Source organism: Orcinus orca, chromosome 7 (assembly GCF_937001465.1).
Source record: "Orcinus orca chromosome 7, mOrcOrc1.1, whole genome shotgun sequence".
Classification (NCBI taxonomy): domain Eukaryota; kingdom Metazoa; phylum Chordata; class Mammalia; order Artiodactyla; family Delphinidae; genus Orcinus; species Orcinus orca.
The window spans coordinates 11264598-11282314 of record NC_064565.1 but is presented as its reverse complement, the minus strand read 5'-3'; the positions used below and the strand labels follow the sequence as shown (position 1 = coordinate 11282314).

At 61.3% G+C, this 17717-nt stretch overlaps 2 protein-coding genes across 10 annotated transcripts in view; one reads left to right on the top strand and one right to left on the bottom strand.

Moving 5' to 3' along the window:
* GPR17 (G protein-coupled receptor 17) overlaps positions 1-6749 on the top strand; it is a 397229-nt gene extending 390480 nt beyond the window's left edge. The window contains exon 2 of one of the 2 annotated variants that reach the window (XM_049712175.1): positions 1380-6749. In XM_049712175.1, coding sequence (XP_049568132.1) covers positions 2420-3961 — 1542 coding nt within the window. In that variant the 5' untranslated portion in view covers positions 1380-2419 and the 3' untranslated portion in view covers positions 3962-6749. The remainder of the gene's footprint in view (positions 1-1379) is intronic. The other variant, XM_033400152.2, reaches the window with a different exon arrangement.
* The window catches only part of LIMS2 (LIM zinc finger domain containing 2), a 38318-nt gene that overhangs the window by 7642 nt on the left and 12959 nt on the right, over positions 1-17717 (bottom strand). For 3 of the 8 annotated variants that reach the window (XM_049712178.1, XM_004276864.3, XM_033400158.2), the window contains exons 2-4: positions 9350-9509; positions 7059-7125; positions 6763-6883 (exon numbers count right to left, since the gene is read on the bottom strand). In XM_049712178.1, coding sequence (XP_049568135.1) covers positions 6763-6883; positions 7059-7125; positions 9350-9509 — 348 coding nt within the window. Of the gene's footprint in view, positions 1-6762; positions 6884-7058; positions 7126-9349; positions 9510-14339; positions 14477-14599; positions 15366-15430; positions 16375-17717 lie in introns of those variants that run through there. The other 5 variants (XM_033400155.2, XM_049712177.1, XM_033400153.2 and 2 more) reach the window with 5 other exon arrangements.

Below are 17717 nucleotides of genomic sequence, written 5' to 3'. Positions count from 1 at the left end.
TGCCCGGGAGACGGCCACCCCCCGCCACCAGGCCCGCCCACGTCCCCTCTGCGGAGGCCAAGCCCTGCGCCTGACCCACGGCCGGCCGGGGCCCCAGGCCCGCCCAGGCCGGGCCACACTGCACGCAGCGCAGTCGCCCTGCCCGAGCTGAGCGACACGCCAAGGGGCAGCGAGTGCGGGTGTTTCTGGGGACCCGCGGAGCCACTGCGGACCGCACGGCAGGACCAGCACCGAAACTCCTAACGTGGGGGAGGGGAGAGGAACCCCGGCAAAGCAGAAGCGAGCCTGAAAGAATTCTGAAGCCAAGTCTGCGCCCCCGGAGAGAGCACGGCGCACGCAGCCTTCAGGGCTGGGAGGCGGAGGGCACGGGGCGGGAGCAGAAAGCCAGGCGCTGGCCCGCCCGCCAGGTGCCACCTGTGCAGGCACGCGGGGCCCACGCTCGGTTCGCTGCTCTGCCGTCACCATTGTGCTGCTTTTTGAACAAGGGGTGGTGCCAACTGTATCGATGGTCCTCGGGCCAGGCCCCCGTGGGAGCCGCTGAGCCAGGGAGGAAACTCCAGCACGAGCTCTAGCAGCCGGGAGCTGTCAGCCTCCCCGAGAAAGGCAGGTGGAGGTGTTGGCTGTCCCCGCCGGGTCTTCCTGACCTGACTTCCTACTCCAAGGCCGTCGCCCGGCCAAGTGACCCTGGCCAAGTTAGCTGATGCTAAGCCTCCGTTTCCTCATCTATAAAATGAGGCAACTGACGCCTGCCCCTCAGGACTGGTGTGTGGTGTCCGGGCAGGCCCGCCGCCTCATGCCGGCCAGAGGAGGTGGTCAGTACCTGGAAGTGGCCCTGACGGAGGGGCCGGGTGACGACTGCACCGCCGCGGGGCACAGCCCGAGGTCAGCCCAGAGCGGAGGGCACCCAGCTCAGCCCCTCCCCAGCCCCAGGTTTGCAACAGGACCCCTCCCTCACTTGGCCTCCAGACCACCCCCCTCAAGTCACACACACCTGGACCAACAGGCAATAACCCCTGTAGTAGAATTTCAGGCAGCCTGAGCCACTCTGGAGCCAGGAGACATCATCTGGGCAGGGGAACGGCCCTGGACCCCTTCAATAATTAAAATGTGACACGATCGGGCAAGCGCCCGCCCTCGGCTTGAGGACGACGGGCCAGATGCTCTCTGCCACTCACCCGCGGCCATCTGTGGTGGTTCACGAGGCACGAAGCTGCTGCCGGCCCGACAGCCCCTCGTCCCCGCCGTCTGGACCACCCTCCCTCCCTCTACTGTGGGAATCCGTGCCTGGGGACGGCACCCAGCCTCCTCCTCAGGGCTGACGCGCCCATGCCCATGGGGCACCTGTCAGCCCTGCCAGGGCATGAAAGGGGAGGGCTAAGAAGCTTGCAGGCAACCTGCTCCGGGTCCTGTGGCTCGGCCGGGACACGACGCCACGCAGGCTGCCCCGCTTCCTGCTGCTTCCCGCCTCTCCTGCCCCCCTGCAGCCCAACCACACAGGCAGGGAGTGGAGGTGTTGGGGGGCGGGGCTTCAGGGGAGCCCCAGAAGCTGCGCTGCAGGTAGGGGCGCGCGAGGCTGAAACCGACCCCAGCTCGGGACTGTGGACTGTGTGGGGTGTGGACAGAGGGCGCTCTGGCCCGGCTGTCCTGCCTTCTCCTGCCCACACCCCCGGGTCCCAGGCCTGGCGAGGGAGGTGGGGTGTTAGGGACCTTCCCTCTCCTTTGTGGATCTCCCGAGTTGACCAAAATCAAAATAGGAACCTGTTACTCTGTCTGCTGGGGCGGCAGCAAGGGTCACCCGCTCAGACCTGGGGTCGGCAGACAGAAACGGCTTGTTAGCAAGGCCGGTAGGGCTCCGAGCTGCGCGGCCCCTCAGGTGTAGGTAAACCAGGCGGGCGAGGCCAGGCAGAGACAGGCCGCCTCCCTGGGCCCCGGGCCTCTCCGGGGCTGCAGATCTTGGCCAGAAAACCCTGGCAGGTCTCTCTACCTCTGGGAGAAATGGCTCTTCCTCTCCTGGGAAAGAATCCGCCTCTTGGTAGTTAAACTACCCTGGGTGGTCAAATACCCCCTGCAGGCCTGGGGCCCAAGGGCTTTCTAAACCACAGGTCTCCACTCGCTAAGATGCCTACCGTGGGGCCAGTGGGCTAAGTCCAGAAAGTTCAAGAGACCTTGGGACCCAGGCCCGGATGGCCTTCCGGTGCCGGCAGACAGAGCAGGCCTCTGCCCTCCCTGACACTCGGACACTGCATTCCCAGCCAGGCCCTCCTGTGGCGGGTGGCGGGTGCCGGGAGAACTGGGGAAGCCGGTGGGCGGGCGGGTCAGGGAGGGGTGCGCGGGGTTCTCCCGAGGCTGAAGAGAAGATGGCCGAGCTCTACACACTGGGCCCTCAGGAATAGGTGACCCGCCCACCCACCCATGAGAAATGGGGCTCAGGGGCCCCATGCACCCCGCCCCTCAGACAGCACACAGGGGAAAGGGACAGAAAACGTGGGGCTCCGCCCCCCGCCCTCGCACCCCCCAGAGCCTCAGACAGACGGGTCACCACGCTCTCCCTGTGGTGCTGACTCCATCCCCCAGGACTGAGAGGTGGCCTTCCGGATCACCAGGGTCCAGCCAGGGCCTTCACATGCCCTGTAGGGACGTGGCTGCACAGTGGGGAGCCGGCCCCAGCAGCAGCTTAGCACCCAGTCCCTGGTTTTGGTTTTGCTTCCTGCTGAAGTTCAGAGAGCCTGTGATGCCTGCCCACCCCCAGATGGACCCAGGAGGTGTCCTCAGTGGCCCCCGAGGCAATGCCGAGCGTGGAACAGGGTCGGGGTCGGCAGGCACCGCAGGCTTCCGAGGGCTCACGTCTGCAGAGGGTGACGCCCCGCCGGTCGCAGGCTCTCCGGGGCCTGTCTGCTTGTTCCCTCCAGGCTCAGCCCCGGGCTCTACCTCCAGCCAAAGCATGAATGGCCTCGAGGTGGCTTCCCCAGGCCTGATGGCCAACTCCTCCCTGGCCCCCACGGAGCAATGTGGCCAAGAGACGCCACTGGAGAACGTCCTCTTTGCCTCCTTCTACCTCCTGGATTTCATCCTGGCTTTTGTTGGCAACTCCCTGGCCCTGTGGCTCTTCGTCCGGGACCACAAGTCCGGCACCCCTGCCAACGTGTTCCTGATGCACCTGGCCGTCGCCGACCTGTCCTGCGTGCTGGTCCTGCCCACCCGCCTCGTCTACCACTTCTCAGGGAGCCACTGGCCGTTTGGGGAGATCCCGTGCCGGCTCACCGGCTTCCTCTTCTACCTCAACATGTACGCCAGCATCTACTTTCTCACCTGCATCAGCGCTGACCGCTTCCTGGCCATCGTGCACCCCGTCAAGTCCCTCAAGCTCCGCAGGCCCCTCCACGCCCACCTGGCCTGCGCCTTCCTCTGGGTGATGGTGGCCGTGGCCATGGCCCCGCTGCTGGTGAGCCCACAGACGGTGCGGACCAACCGCACGGTGGTCTGCCTGCAGCTGTACAGGGAGAAGGCCTCCCAGCACGCCTTTGCGTCTCTGGCCGTGGCCTTCACCTTCCCGTTCGTCACCACGGTCACCTGCTACCTGCTCATCATCCGCAGCCTGCGGCAGGGCCCGCGCGTGGAGCGGCGCCTCAAGAACAAGGCGGTGCGCATGATCGCCGCCGTGCTGGCCATCTTCCTCGTCTGCTTCGTGCCCTACCACGTCCACCGCTCCGTCTACGTGCTGCGGTACCGCGGCCACCGCGCCTCGTGCGCCGCCCAGCGCGCGCTGGCGCTCGGCAACCGCATCACGTCCTGCCTCAGCAGCCTCAACGGCGCCCTCGACCCCATCATGTACTTCTTCGTGGCCGAGAAGTTCCGAGACGCCCTGTGCAGCCTGCTTTGTGGCAAGAGGCTCCCGGGGCCGCCCCCCAGCGCCGACGGGAAGACCAACGAGAGCTCGCTGAGCGCCAGGTCGGAGCTGTGAGCCGGGGGCCACCGCCCTGAGCACCGCCTCGTCCACAAGGACCGGCCCTCAGACTCACCACCAAGGAGGAGCCCGCCTCCGCCCCAGCGGCCCCGAGAAAACACACTGCAGGCTCAGCGGGCCGCCACCACCTGCTCCGAGGCCCGAACTCGTCACCCGGCACTGAGTCCTGTCTTCTCTGCCACGCAAATCCCTGAACGGGGAGCACAGAAGGGACCAGACGGCCACCCCCCTGCGGAGACTGGCCCTGCTCACTCACAGCTACAAGACACTCAGCAACGTCACCCCCTGCTGAGGGGGCAAGGAGGCCAGAAACATTCCCTGAACAATGAGCGTCTTTCTCTCCCAAGGGCCGCCTGCGAGGTTCCCAGCCTCCTTCCCCCGACAGAAACGCGCTGCGGTGAAGCTTTGCAGAGAGGATGCCGGAGACAGCTGCAAACGGCCCACGGGAAGAGGGGGCACTGGAAGCTGGGCGGGGGCGGGGGGGGGAGTCTAAAGGTTTTCTCTCAAGTGCAAGGTGCTTTGAGGTCCCTTTGTGGCACCTTTGCCAAAGGACTCTGCATTTACGGAACACAAGCTATACATTAGAACCCAGCACTGTAAGCACATTTCAGGGTGGTCACCAGGTGACAGCCAGCAACACGGGCGGGGCCCGTGAGGCACATCAGCTCTCCATCCCTCCCGCCAGAAACCCACACACAGACCTGCAGGCGCCCGACAACCCCCAGGGCTTCTCAGCAGCTGCCCGGTCCCTCCCGGGTCCCCGTGGAACACACACTATGGGTGGACGGCCACAGGGAGCTGAGCCTTGTCGCCGCCGGGGGGCGGGGAGGGCAAGGCCCAACCTGCGAACCCGGCTCCCACCAACCCAGACCCAGCAGGGGCAGAGCCCCACTCCTTCCCAAGAGGCTTCCACCAGTCCCGGCGGGCCAAGCTTTGAGCCGTTTTGCTTATAGGGTGGCCTGATCGCCCTCACCGGTCCTTTCTTGTACTTGATTATACTGACCATAAACATAACTGTACTTGAATAACTGAAGGTTATTCTGTTTGGTTAACACAACTCCCTCCCCAGAACTTTTCTTCCCTCTGACCCAAGAATGGCAAAGCGGAGGCAAAGGCAGCAGTGTGGACTGTGGTTCTGGTGGCCCTACGGTGGGCCTGCCCCGCGCAGACTCTGAAGTTCTGCCCCGTGGGCTTCAGAGCGCTGACCTGGGCTGGAGGGTGTGCGTAGGGCCCCCGCACTCCTTTCATCACAGTGATACTTTACTTTCCTGAGCACGTCCAGCCTCTTCCGGATTTTTCCAGCAGAGCACCGGAGTAGGGGTCCCAGCGTGAGCTGCGGCTCAGGCCCACACCCGGCAGGTGACCCCACGGACCAGCATGGGACACCCCCCGCCCCGCTGCACTGTCTACCCCCCGATGGTCTCTCAGATCCGCACCCAATACCCAGGCTGCTACTGAGTGCTCTGCAGACACCAAGACGGACAACACGCGTCTCTGGTGGCGCAGGCAGATGGGCGAGACCACGACGGCAGCGTCAGGAAGGGGTGCTCGACAGGCACCAGAGAATGTGACAAGTGCCCAGATGGGAGGGCATGGGAGATGGACAGCTAGGGCGCTGCGAATGAGGCAGGCCTGCTCTTCCCTGAGGCCTGGCTGTCGGCAGAGGGGAAACTCGGAGTCGGTTGGTTGGTTGGGCTCCGTGGCATTTGGGGTGCCCTCTGGGCACCAAGTGGAGCTGGCACGTGGGCAGTGGGTACTCTGGGAGAGGTCTGGGGTGGAGGCGGACATCTGGACTGCCCAGCACACACTCACCATGTGAGGCCCCGGGACTTTGGGCCCGGTGCAGAACCCCAGAGGAGCCCAACGTGGAGAGACGGGTGGAGGAAAGTGAGCCAGGAGAGGAGAGGGGCAGCGCAGCCGTGAAGTAGGGGGAAACTCCCAGAACACGGGGGCCTGGGTGCCCAGAGAGGAGCGGGGGCTGCCGTGAAGGCCGCGGAGACACCGACCAGCCTGGGCGATGGGGAGCAGACGGGAGGACGCGGCTGGTGGGCTGGGGAGGGCTGCAGGCAATTGCTGTGGAAAGAAGGCTCAGAGGGTGCTTTGAACCCTGGGGGCCACCAAGCCTGAGCCCTTAGAAAGGGAGAGAGAGCGGACCAGAGCCATGAGCCCCTGCTGGAGAGGGTGTGTGGGGTGAGCAGGGCTTTGGGGTGCAGGGACACAGCCCCCACTCTGACAAGGCAGGGGGGCAGCACAGATGCCGGGCGGCAGGGGTGCCCATCCGTCGGGGAGGGGGAGGGAAGGTCCTGGCTGTGGGTGTGATGGTGCAGGGACAGTGGGGGGTCGGGTAGGAGGCGGGGAGAAAAGAGCAAGTCTTCGTGGAAGGTGACAGCTTAGCCTGCTGAGGAAACCTGGGCCCCAGCTGAGTGCTGTCCCTCCAGCAGTGCTCGTGGGGCGTGAGGACGGCGGTGGACGGCCGGGGCCAGCACTGGGGGTGGCCGGGCAGGCAGGAACTTGACTCAAAGCTCCTCATCCTTCCACTGCACCAACTTGGGCCGCTTGGGCACCCGCTTGGGCCGCCTTCCTCCTTGCTGTATGCTGTCAGCCTGCTCCCAGGAACAGCCTCGAGCCTGGGGTGGCCCCCGACTCACCATCCCTCACTCTCTCCAGGCTCCGTCCTCACCCGTACACTGGACAGGGCTCTCCCGTCCACCTCGCAGGGACAGGGCCGCACGGCAGCCCCATCCGCAGCCTGCAGCGCCTGGACCGGGCCTGGACCCGTGATGAGGGGCCCATCTCACCTGCCGGCGTTCTTCACAAAGCCCAGGTCGGCCAGCTCCACGTCGCACAGCTCGCAGCGGAAGCACCCGGGGTGCCAGTTGTTGTTCATGGCCTTGATGACGCGGCCGATGATGAACTCGCCTGGAGGAGAGAGGTTCCTGCTCGCCTCGTGCCCTGCCCCTCCGCGGGCCCCTCCCAGAGCCGGGAGGGTGGCGCCCGCGGGAGCCCAGGGCCGATGCTCTGAGGGGCAGAGCTCTCTGCCCACCCGCCTCCCAGGCAGCCTCCCAGGCGGCGCCGAGGCCTGTGGGGCCCTTACCGCAGGTCCTGCAGCACGGAGCGAACAGCATCTGGAAGTCGTGTTCGCAGTACTTCCGCCCTTCGAGCTGCAAACGGGGCCAGCAGACAGAGGACAAGGAAGGCACTGTCATCACCCGAGCTGCGCTGGCCCGTCTGCTGGGTGAGGACCTGCCCTCGGGGACGCTGGACAAACACCCCACTTTGTGCACCTGCTACCACCACAGGAAGCTGGGGGGGGCGGTGCGGGGAGGAATTCCAGACAGTGAGCTGCCGTGCAAGGCCTGGAGATGGAACGGGACTGGCCTGTTCGACTTGGGGAGAGTGCAAAGCGCGGGGCCTTGAAGAAGCCGGCAACTCAGCAAGGCCAGCCCCGCAAAGGGCCACGGCTGCTTGCAGAAGATCTCGGCCCTGCTGGTCTCAGGAACGAGCTGAGGGCTGGGGGCGGAACGTCAGGCTAGGGAGGGCGGGGATCAAGTTTGAGTTCTGTGTGAGAAGTCCATTGAGGCCCTCAATGAAGGGCCATTGAGCTGGCCCTTGGCCCTGTTTCCTGTGTGAGAAGTCCATTCCCCCAGCGGCCACAAAGGACCCAGGGAAGGGACACAGAAGGAGGGACACAGGAAGGGGGGCAAGGGAGTCCTGCAGCCGCTGTCCCCATCTGTCTGGGCAAGGAGGGCCCTCACACTGGCCCCAAGTGTGGCCCCAAGAAAGCCCCTGCTTTCTTCTCCCTTGATAATTGTATTTGGTTTTCCCCTGTTCTCTAAAATGAGTGTCTTATTAAGCTGCACCTGGCTAGAGCCCTAGCCAGTGACCTTCAGAGGCGGCAGGAATTTAAACTGTCGCAGGCACATCCACAGCGCCCTGCCCACATCCCCCCTCCCCCCACCCCCGCCTCCATCATCGGCCAGCATTTCCCAGGAGGCACCACAGGCAACAGCAACTCCTACTCTGCCAGGCAGATCACACACCCCACAGCCATCTACCAGCCCGTCCCATCAGCTTGGAAATCTATCCAGCCTCTGAGCACTGCCCTGGTGTGCTGGTAAACATTTCACAACTGGCTCTGATTTCTATGGTATAATTTCTATGGTATAAATATTCCCACCCGTGGTCAATTTCAAGCTACCAACAGACCTCCACATGGAGCTGAGAAGAGACGTCAGTAGCCACCACGGTACGGTGTTTCCAGCACACAGGCATAATAACAAATCATAACCTCAAAGGCATAGCTGATCGTGAAATGTAATAAAGTAATTAGGAAGTGGTGAGTTTTGAGTATCTGTTACTTTTGTCGTTTTTTTTAATTAATTTTTATTGGAGTATAGTTGCTTTACCATGTTGTGTTTCTACTGTACAGCAAAACGAATGTTACCTTTGTTTTTAATACAGTTTTATCTCATTGTATGTCTATATCATTTAACTTTTAGTAATGGCTGTGTTTAACAACTGGCTTGCAAGGCTGCTGAAAATTTAACGATCTGCTCTTGTGACCCAGTGCAGCCCAGTGTAGGCCCCTTCACTTCCATCTGGATTACCGAAATAATCAGCTTCTGGTCCCACCTGTTCTCCTAGCTTCTGTCCCCGCCGCACACAGTCTCTCCTCAGCATAGCAACCAGAGGTCCTTCTCTAAGGTCAGACAGACGATGTGACCCCTCCCCTCCAGACCCTGCAGTGGCTGCTGCCCCTCCCAGGAGGAAAGCCTGAGGCCCCACGAAGGCCCACGGGGCCAAGCAAATCTGCCTCCCCACTCTCATCTTCTTCTGTTCCCTCTCCTTTGCTCTGCTTCCATCACACCGGCCCCCCACTGCTCCCCAAATACCTGCGTGCTCCAACCTCAGGGCCTCTTTGCCCTTGCTGTGCCCTCTGCCGAGAGCTCTTCCTGCAGGTACACGCTGCTCTCTCACCTCCTTCAGGTCTGCTCAGACATTCCCTTCCCTGATCACCACCCCCCCGCAGATGCCTTACAACCAGAGCACTTAGCGCCATCTGGTACACGTGGGTTACGTTTACTGCATGACCCCAGGGAGGGTAAGTGCCACCACGGCAGGGCGTTTGCGCCCCAGGGCCCCCCAGCGTCTGCCCAGAGGTGACAGGATGAACGGCGACTCTCCTTCAGCACCCATGGCCACCAGGAGAACACTGTTCACATCTCACAGGTAAGGGATGGGCCCCGAGGTGGCCAGCAAGGTCCTCAAGGAGCACCGCTCGGCTCGAGGGCTGGCGTGTCTGCCTCAACAAGAGGACCACGGCCAGGCGTGGCCCACAGGCTGCCAGAGGGCAGAGCCTGAGCGGGGTCCGGGGAGCACGCTCACCTCGTAGAAGAGCCCGTCGGGGAAGGGCCGGAAGCACTGCGCGCACACGAAGCAGTGCTCGTGGTACAGCTCGCCGTTGCTGTTGACAATCCGCTCGGCGGGGGCGAAGCGGGCCTGGCAGCGCTGGCACACGGCATTGGCCAAGGCATTGGACATGTTACTGGGCGGGAAGAAGGAACGGGCAGGTCAGGGCCTGAGGGCCGCACTCGATGGACACGCTTTCTGGGGTGAAGACGGCGCTGTGCTCACCCCGGGTCGGCCTTGGCCCCGCAGGGACTGAGCCACGCAGGCGGGGCCACGCTGCCCGGCACCGGCTTGGGTCACCCATCCCTGCAGCCATCTTGTGCCTCGGGCACACTGGGTGCCAGCGCATGCCAGGCCACGGTGGCCTTCCCAGGTGACAACCCTGCAAGGCCAGCGCAGCGCCTCCATCTCCCAGATGGACGAGCGGAGGCCTGGAGAGAGTGACCCGCCCACCACCAGGGCCACGGTGGGCGGGGCAAAGCCTACATCAGAACCGGTCCCCCGCCTGACTCTGGGGCCCCGACCTTCCCCCACACCCTGCAGCCCCCGATGCCCTACACAGGGGCTCAGGCGCAGGCCCGGCCTTCGCCGGGCTCATACCGGCCAGAGCAGTCACAGCTCAAGTCCGTTGCTCTCACTCACTGGGCGGCCGGGGCTGGCCCTCGCTCTCCAGGCCCAGACGCCCAGCCGTGGAAGGACCCTAATCACGGCCGTGGCCACGGGTTACAGGCTGTTAGATGACGGACACACAAGTTCTCAGCAGGGTGCCTGGCCCACTGTAAGCCCGCAGCGGATGGCGCTGTGCGTGTCAGTGTCACTGACCGGGCCCCAGGCTGCTCAGTCATGGCGCTGGGCCGTCTCTCGAGGTGTCAGGGACACTCGGCAGACACGGGGGAGTGGCTCGGGGTTTACACACTTATTTAACCCCCGAGGCCACCCTGCTTTCCTAAGGCTCAGAGGGGTTAAGTAACTTGCCCAAAGTCACAGAGCAGATGACAGCGTCCAGATTTGAACACAGATTGGTCCGACTTCAATGGCTCTTTCCCCTGCACCAAGACTTAGTTTCAAATCACCTGCACCCCCAAAACATATAACCACCCTACCATGGGGAAGGTGAGATTGTGAATATTGGGGATGGGAGCAGAGTGGGGAGCGGACCTCCTCATCCACAGAGGGCAACTGCTGTCCCCGGGGAAGCAGCAGACATCCCGCCGGGAGGCGTGGAATCCGAACTAAACTACAGGGGAAATGGCCACACAGACAGATGTGTGCTGGCTCCAGGCTGGGGCCCCAAGGCTCAGGCCGGAGGAGCCTGGCTGTCAGCCCCGACAGTCTCTACAAACGCCCAGCACCCTGCTGCCTGTGCCTTTGGCTACAAGGGCGGCAAAGAGATTTTGTCTCGTGTCAACTGGGTGGGCACAGAAGGTCAGGCTCAGTGAGGAGAGATGTAAGCAGTTGGCAACATCGTGTAGACGCGTGCGGTGGCACGCGGCACGTCTCCTGAGAACACCTCTTCAGCCTGTTCCGCCTCCCGGGATGCAGAAGCCCACCCCTCCCTCACGGCCACAGCACAGGGAGGAGAATTCTCAAGCGAGCAATGCTCGTGCTGGGGTCCCTAGGTGCAATGAGCCCAGGAGGTGGGCGAGGGCTCTGCCTGTCAGGGGTCTAGGTGTGGACAGTGGGTCTAGCGGAGGGCCGCTGCCACGTGGACGCGGTCTGGAAGCCGGGCTGGGGCACTCTCTGCTCTGTTGGAGGAGCCCTCGCGGCAAGGGCAGGGCCGGCAGGCTCCTTGGCAAGCCTTGCCAGGCAAGTGCACCTCTGCATGCCTCTGCCTGCCCCCGGGTTACTCGGGGGACCAAAGCCGTCTCCTGCATCCATATTTAAGCCAAAGGGGCAAGAAGGCAGGACAGTGGCAGGAGGGATGGGCAGAGCCCAAGATGACAGGGAGGCTCTGTGCACAGTGGCCACCACCCTCCTTTCCAGCTCCCTGCTGATCGCCACAAGGCGATCGGTACCAGTCGCCATGGGCTGGGCTGGACTCTGTCAGCACAGGCATGGTTTCCTGTCCCAAGAACACTGTGAACCTGGAGGCCTTGTTCTCCCCAAACACACATACCCAAGGTGGCTGGGAGGAAGTTCCAGTGCCTGGCCACGAACAAGACCTTGGCAGGTCTTGGAGTAGTCAGAAATCAACAGGAAATCCTGTGACTCTTGAGCCTGGAATTCCCCACTGAAAGGACCCAGAAAATGAAGCCAAAACAAGAATTCAAGTGCAGCCCCAGGCTTCCAGATTGTTCCAGACCTCTGGACCCTAACCAAGCGAGTGCACAGCAGGCCCATCTTCGGTTTGCCTCTCCAGAACTCCGGCCTCCCCGCAGGGCAGACGTTCGGGGACTGCGTCTCCACGCTGTCACCACAGCAGCCGGCCCCCAAAAGAGCAGCTGGCCCTTCACTGGTCTGGGTCTAGTTCCCTGGCTGGGTCCCTGGGAGTCTCAGGTCAAGGATTCTGCCGTCTGTCCCCGACACACCTCGCAATAAGCCCCGGCACAGACAGGTGGGGTGCGGGGGTGACCACCTCCCCCCTGCCCCACCAGCTGCCCCAGCCCAGGTCTCGGCCAGGTGCACCCCCGGCGTCACTTCTGTGGCTGCGTCCCCACGGCCCCTGCTCCGGACCGCAGAGAACACCCCAGCTCACTGGCCGAAGGCAGACGGATGGGCCGACGTGCTCATGTGCTGGACAGCCGGCCCACAGGCCCGTCAGAGAAAATGCCAGCTGTCCCCTGCAGGAGGAGGCCGCTCTGGGCTCCACCCCGCGAGGTTAAACCCTGACAGCCCTAGCCCCCAGCTGTGCACCTGGAAGAAGGCGCCAGCTCCTCGGGGCCTCATTTCCTCATCTGCAAAGAGGTCCCCAGAGGAGCAGGACCAGCCCCGCAGAGCTGAAGCGAAGAACTCGCTGCCTGCAGCGTAGGTACAGCGCGTGGAGCACAGGGCCGGGCAGGCCAAGCGCTGGATACAGAGCGGTTGTTGCCGGCAGCTCAGGGACCCCACCCCCCACCCCCACCCCCCACCCCCTGCTGCCCGGGCCCAGCAGCGCTCCCTGCAAGGACAAAGGAGGGAGACGCGCATGCTACATCCTCCTTCACACATTCCACCCGAGAGAGCCGGGAGCACAGTCTGCCCGGTTACCTGCAGGGAGACACCGCCGCCCCGCCCCGGCTGGACAGCACACAAACACTGCCGAGGGCACGGCCACCACCTAGAGGCCAAACCCCAGAGCTGGGGGGCGGGGGGGCACACCTGTGCTCCCGAGCAGGGGCCATGGGGATGCCGTCACAGAAGTGCCCGCTCCCTGAGATGGGCTGGGGCAGCCGGTGGGGCAGGAGGGAGGTGGTCACCCCCACCTACCCTGTACCCTTCTCCAACCCTCCGTGGCACCCCAAAGGCTCTCAGTCTTGACAGCCAACGCAAGCCTATTTGTTGCAAGACGTCACTGAGCTCTAGCCTGGGGTCGGCTGGAGGGAGTCCTCTCCGAGCCAGGTCCTCGGGAGGGGAGGTTGCTGGTTCCAGATAAGGAAACTGATGTGCAGAGAGGGTCAGAAGCCTGCTGAGGTCACACGGGGTTGGACCCGTGCTCTCTCGTCCCCTCAGCTCCTGGTGGCATCACACAGGCATGACCGTTCACGACTGCTTTTTCAACAGCCCCAGACCATCCCCCACTCCAGTCTCCCACCCACCAGAGCCTAGAAAGCCAGCGTGAGGGCCCAGGAACAGGCAGGGGCTGGCCACAGGGGGCCTTTGCGCACTCGAGGGTGAGTCCGTGTCGCTGAGGCCAGGTGATCCCGCAGTCAGTCACAAGCCAGAAGCTCAAAGAAATACCAAGCTGAGGTTAGCACATGAACGTATGTGCGTGCGCGTGTACACGGGACTTTCCTGAGGCCTGATCTTCGCTATCAGCCCTGCCCTCCTTTCATCCGGCTCGAGTTCTTGTGCTGCATCCATACAGTGCCACCAGCCTCCAGCTTGGCCTCTGGCCCATCAGGGCCCTGGTCGCCCACTCCCGGCTCACTCCACAGACGTCCACGGTCATCCAGAGGCCAACCGGTGAGGGTTCCCGTTCACTCAGGTAAGTCACTTGGCCTCCCGCGCTCCGGATTCCCCACCGGAGCAGTGGGCTTGTCCAGTGCCCATCCCGGTGTGGCCCCTGGTGAGGGGCCTGAGACACGGATGCAGGTGCAAGCCCGGCTACAACAGGTATCCCGCGGGTGGCCCTCTGCTGCCTCTGCTCCCTGCCCCCCACCTGACGGCCTCCCAGACACCTTTGAGGGCTCAACCCTCAGCCCGGCTCCGGAAGGCTGCCCTGGCCATGCGCGCACCGTGAGCACACAGTGGGGCGCACGTTTACCGCGGAGCATCAGCCTCTGGGTTCGCTCTCCTCCCGCAGCCTCCAGGCTGCCCACCTCTGTGACTGCTGCTCTGTCTCCTCCCTGAATCCCCACCCCCTCCTTGCAAACCCCATGTCCTTCCCGCAGCTCCTCCCCCACGCCTCCGGGGGTCCCACCTGCTATTTTGATGCCAAAGACCCCTCACCGCTCTCACTCCCTGCAACTTCGACACGTCCAGGAGCCCCTCCTCCAGCCCCACCCTCACTCCGGGGGGCTCCACTATCTAAGTGCCCCCTCAGGTCCTCCCCACCCCAGGCTAACTCATCCTCGAGATGCCCTGAGGTCCATCCCGTACCCACAGGTTCCCCCTCCCAGTCCCAAAGGAAGCTCTCCTCATTGCCTCACTGGCAGTTCTCCCCGGGATAAAGCAGTTCAGGCTTCAGAGTCAGTCCACCCTGGCTTCAAGTCACAGCTTAGCCATTTTTTGGATGGGTGATGTCCAGCGCGTTCCCTGACCACCCAGGGTGCTCATCTAGAAAGCGGCCAGAAAGCGATCCGAGTCTGAAAGCGGTCGTGGAGGTTACCTCGGGCAACTTATCTGAGCGCCCCATCCTCAGCGCCCTGCCCAAGAGTGCTGATCCCAGGACAGCAAACCCGGCTGGATTAAGCCGCGCCCTGCCCCCCATGGCCGCCACGCCCGGCGCCGAACTCACGCCCGGGGCAGCCGGGCCGCCGCCGCCGCCGCCGCCGTCGGAAGGGCCAGGCGGGTGTCCGAGGAAAGGCCCGCGGCGGCAGCTTTCCGGCCATTGTCTCCCGCACCCCCGCCCTGCCCCCGGCCACCTACCCGGGCGCGGCGGGCGGCGAGCTCTGCCGGTGCTGGCGCCGCCGGTACAGCCCCGACGCGGCGAGCGCGCCCAGCCGGGCGGCCATGGCGCGGGCCTCCTCCTGCCGGCGCGTCGCGGGCCGCCTGCTCCGACCGGCCGTCGGACCCCAGCCTCGGAGGGCAGGTGCGGCGGCGGGCAGCCACCAACGGCCGGGCTGGGCCGCCGGACTCCCGGCGTGCGGGGGGCGCCTCGGCCCCCACCCCTCTGCACAGGAGCTCACGTTACGCACTGCGATCTCCAAAGGGCAGCAGAGTCAACTCCGAATAGAAAGGATATTGTTCCCGCCGCGGGGGCAGCACAGTGAAAGCTGAGGCTGGCAGGGTTGGGTCCAGGCTGGGGAGGGAACACGCTGGGAAGATCCCAAAGTGCACCGAGGTGAGAGGTCTAGTCCACAGTGGCAGGGCAGGATGCCTGGAGATCCCGGGTTGCCAGGAGCCTCCGAGGAAACCCTAAGCCCCCTGGACATGCTGACGATGGTACAGTCATCTGAGGAGGGCAGTATGGGACTGAGCCAGCTTAGGAATCCTGCAGTCAAGAAGCCGATGAGGGATTCCCACACATGCCCACGTTTGCCTTGTTCCCTTCCCTGAGAACCTGCAGCCCCCTGGGAGACCCAGACCAGGGCAGCCCGGTCCCTGGATCTGGCCAACAAATAATAACCATCCACCCCAAAAGGGGTCCCCACTGTCAAAAGCTAGAGGGCAGGTGGCCCCCCAGCTCACCACGGAAAGCAGAAGCAGCAGCCTCCGATGGAAGACCACCAGAAAGGCAGCGTTTCCATGCCTTCTTACCTAAAGGGACTGGCGGGGTTACTGTGATCTAAGTGCAAACACCCACGGCCAGCATCTCAACTGTGGCCACTGCTGGCCGGGCAGGCACCACGCGCAGCGTTAAATAAGGATCCGGAGGACTCGCAGAAATCTATAACTCAGATTCCATTTCCCTGGAAAACCTTTCTAGCGGGTCAAGGAAGCGTGAGCAGGATCTTCCTCTGCCTTCCATCGTTCCAGGGCGCTGGGCCTCCAACACGGGGGCAGGAGGAAACTGAGGGGGTCCATCGAGACTCAGAGGTCAGTCCCGGACACCGAGGAACACACGTCATCTAGTAAAATCCAAACACGAGGAAGTAAGTACTCATTAACTACCCTGGGGTCAACCCCCAAACACAGCCAGATGACTACGAACATTGGGTGCAGTATATAGTTTATCAAAGCAGCTCAATTCCAAAGGTACCAAGCACTGATCAATTCAACAAATATTTTCTTAAAGGTGGCCCCAGGGGCTAAAGGGCAGAGAGAAGCTGAGCCTGGAGCCAACAAGTAGAAGGATCACCTCCCACCTGCTGATGTAGAGAGATGAATGCTTAAGAAAGCTAGTGTAGAGAGTTTTCTTAGAGCAGCTTCAAGTCGATGGCCTGGGACCTAGGCCCCTCTTACCAGTGGGGGTGGAGGTACCAGTCACACTGGGATCCCCAGCCAGCATTCTGGCTCCAGAGAACACAGTTGCAAAAACACAGTCAGAATGATGTCAGCAAAAATGGCAGAATAAGGACCTCTGAAAGTTTGTCTTTCCATAAAAGCAATGAAAAAACTAGCAAGGAATGTCAGCATCACCTCTTTCAGAACTCTGTAAATTAACCAAAGACTTACAGTAACCCAGAGAGCAAGAAAAACTGCTGAGAAGACATACAGATGACCAACAGGTACATGAAAATATGCTCAACGTCACTAATCATCAGGGAAATGCAAGTCAAAACCTCACGGAGATATCACACCTGTCAGAAAGGCTATTATCGAAGGGCTTCCCTGGTGGCGCAGTGCTTGAGAGTCCGCCTGCCGGTGCAGGGGACATGGGTTCGTGCCCCGGTCCGGGAAGATCCCACATGCCATGGAGCGGCTGGGCCCGTGAGCCATGGCCACTGAGCCTGCGCGTCCGGAGCCTGTGCTCCACAACGGGAGACCCCACAGCAGGGAGAGGCCCATGTACCGCAAAAACAACAACAACAAAAAAAGAAAGTCTATTATCAAAAAGACAAGAAATAATAAGTGTTGGTGAGGGTGTGGAGAAAAGGGAACCCTCTTGCACTGTTCGTGGGAATGTAAATTGGTGCAGCCACCATGAAAAACAGTATAGAGGTTCCTCAAAAAATTAAAAATAGAACTACCATATGATCCAGCAATTCCACTTCTGGGTATTTATCTGAAGAAAACAAAAACACTATTTGAAAAGATATACACACCTCTATGTTCATTGCAGCATTATTTACAATAGCCAAAATATGGAAACAACCTAAGTGTCCATCAATGGATGAATGGATAAAGAAGCTGTGGTATATAAATGCAGTGGAATACTATGCAGCCATAAAAAAGAATGAAATCTTGCCATTTGAGAAAATATGGATGAAACTTGAGGCTATTGCACTAAGTGAAATAAGTCAGACAGAGAAAGACACATACTGTGTGGCCACATTTATACTTGGAATTTTAAAAACAAAACAAAACAAAAAGCCCAGGTCAGATACAGAGAACAGATCGATGGTTGCCAGAGGTGGGGGTGCGGCGGAAGGGTGAAATGGGTGAAGGGGGTCAAAGGATACAAACTTCTTTTTATAAGACAAATAAATCATGGGAATGTAACGTACAGCATGGTGACTATATACTGTATTTCATATTTGAAAGTTGCTAAGAGAATAAATCTAAAAAGTCCTCATCACAAGGAAAAAAATTTTTTATAACTATGGTGTCTAGTTAACTAGATGTTAACTAGACTTATTGTGGTGATCATTTCACAATATATACAAATATCAAATCATTATGTTGTACAGCTAAAACGAACATAATGTTGTATGTCAATTATACCTCAATAACAATAGATCAATTAAAAAAATAACCAGCTGGGAGGGGGTTATAAAAGCTGAATCTTGGTAAGAACACCTCTTTGGTGTTTTCATTTACCCTAGTCCTTAATCCCCACTTCCTAACTCCATAGCTGCCTGGAAAAGTAACTGGCTGCATTCCCAGTAATGAGGGAGCAGAACAGGGCGGAAACTCTGTCAAAGCTTCATTCCCAAAGGAGAAA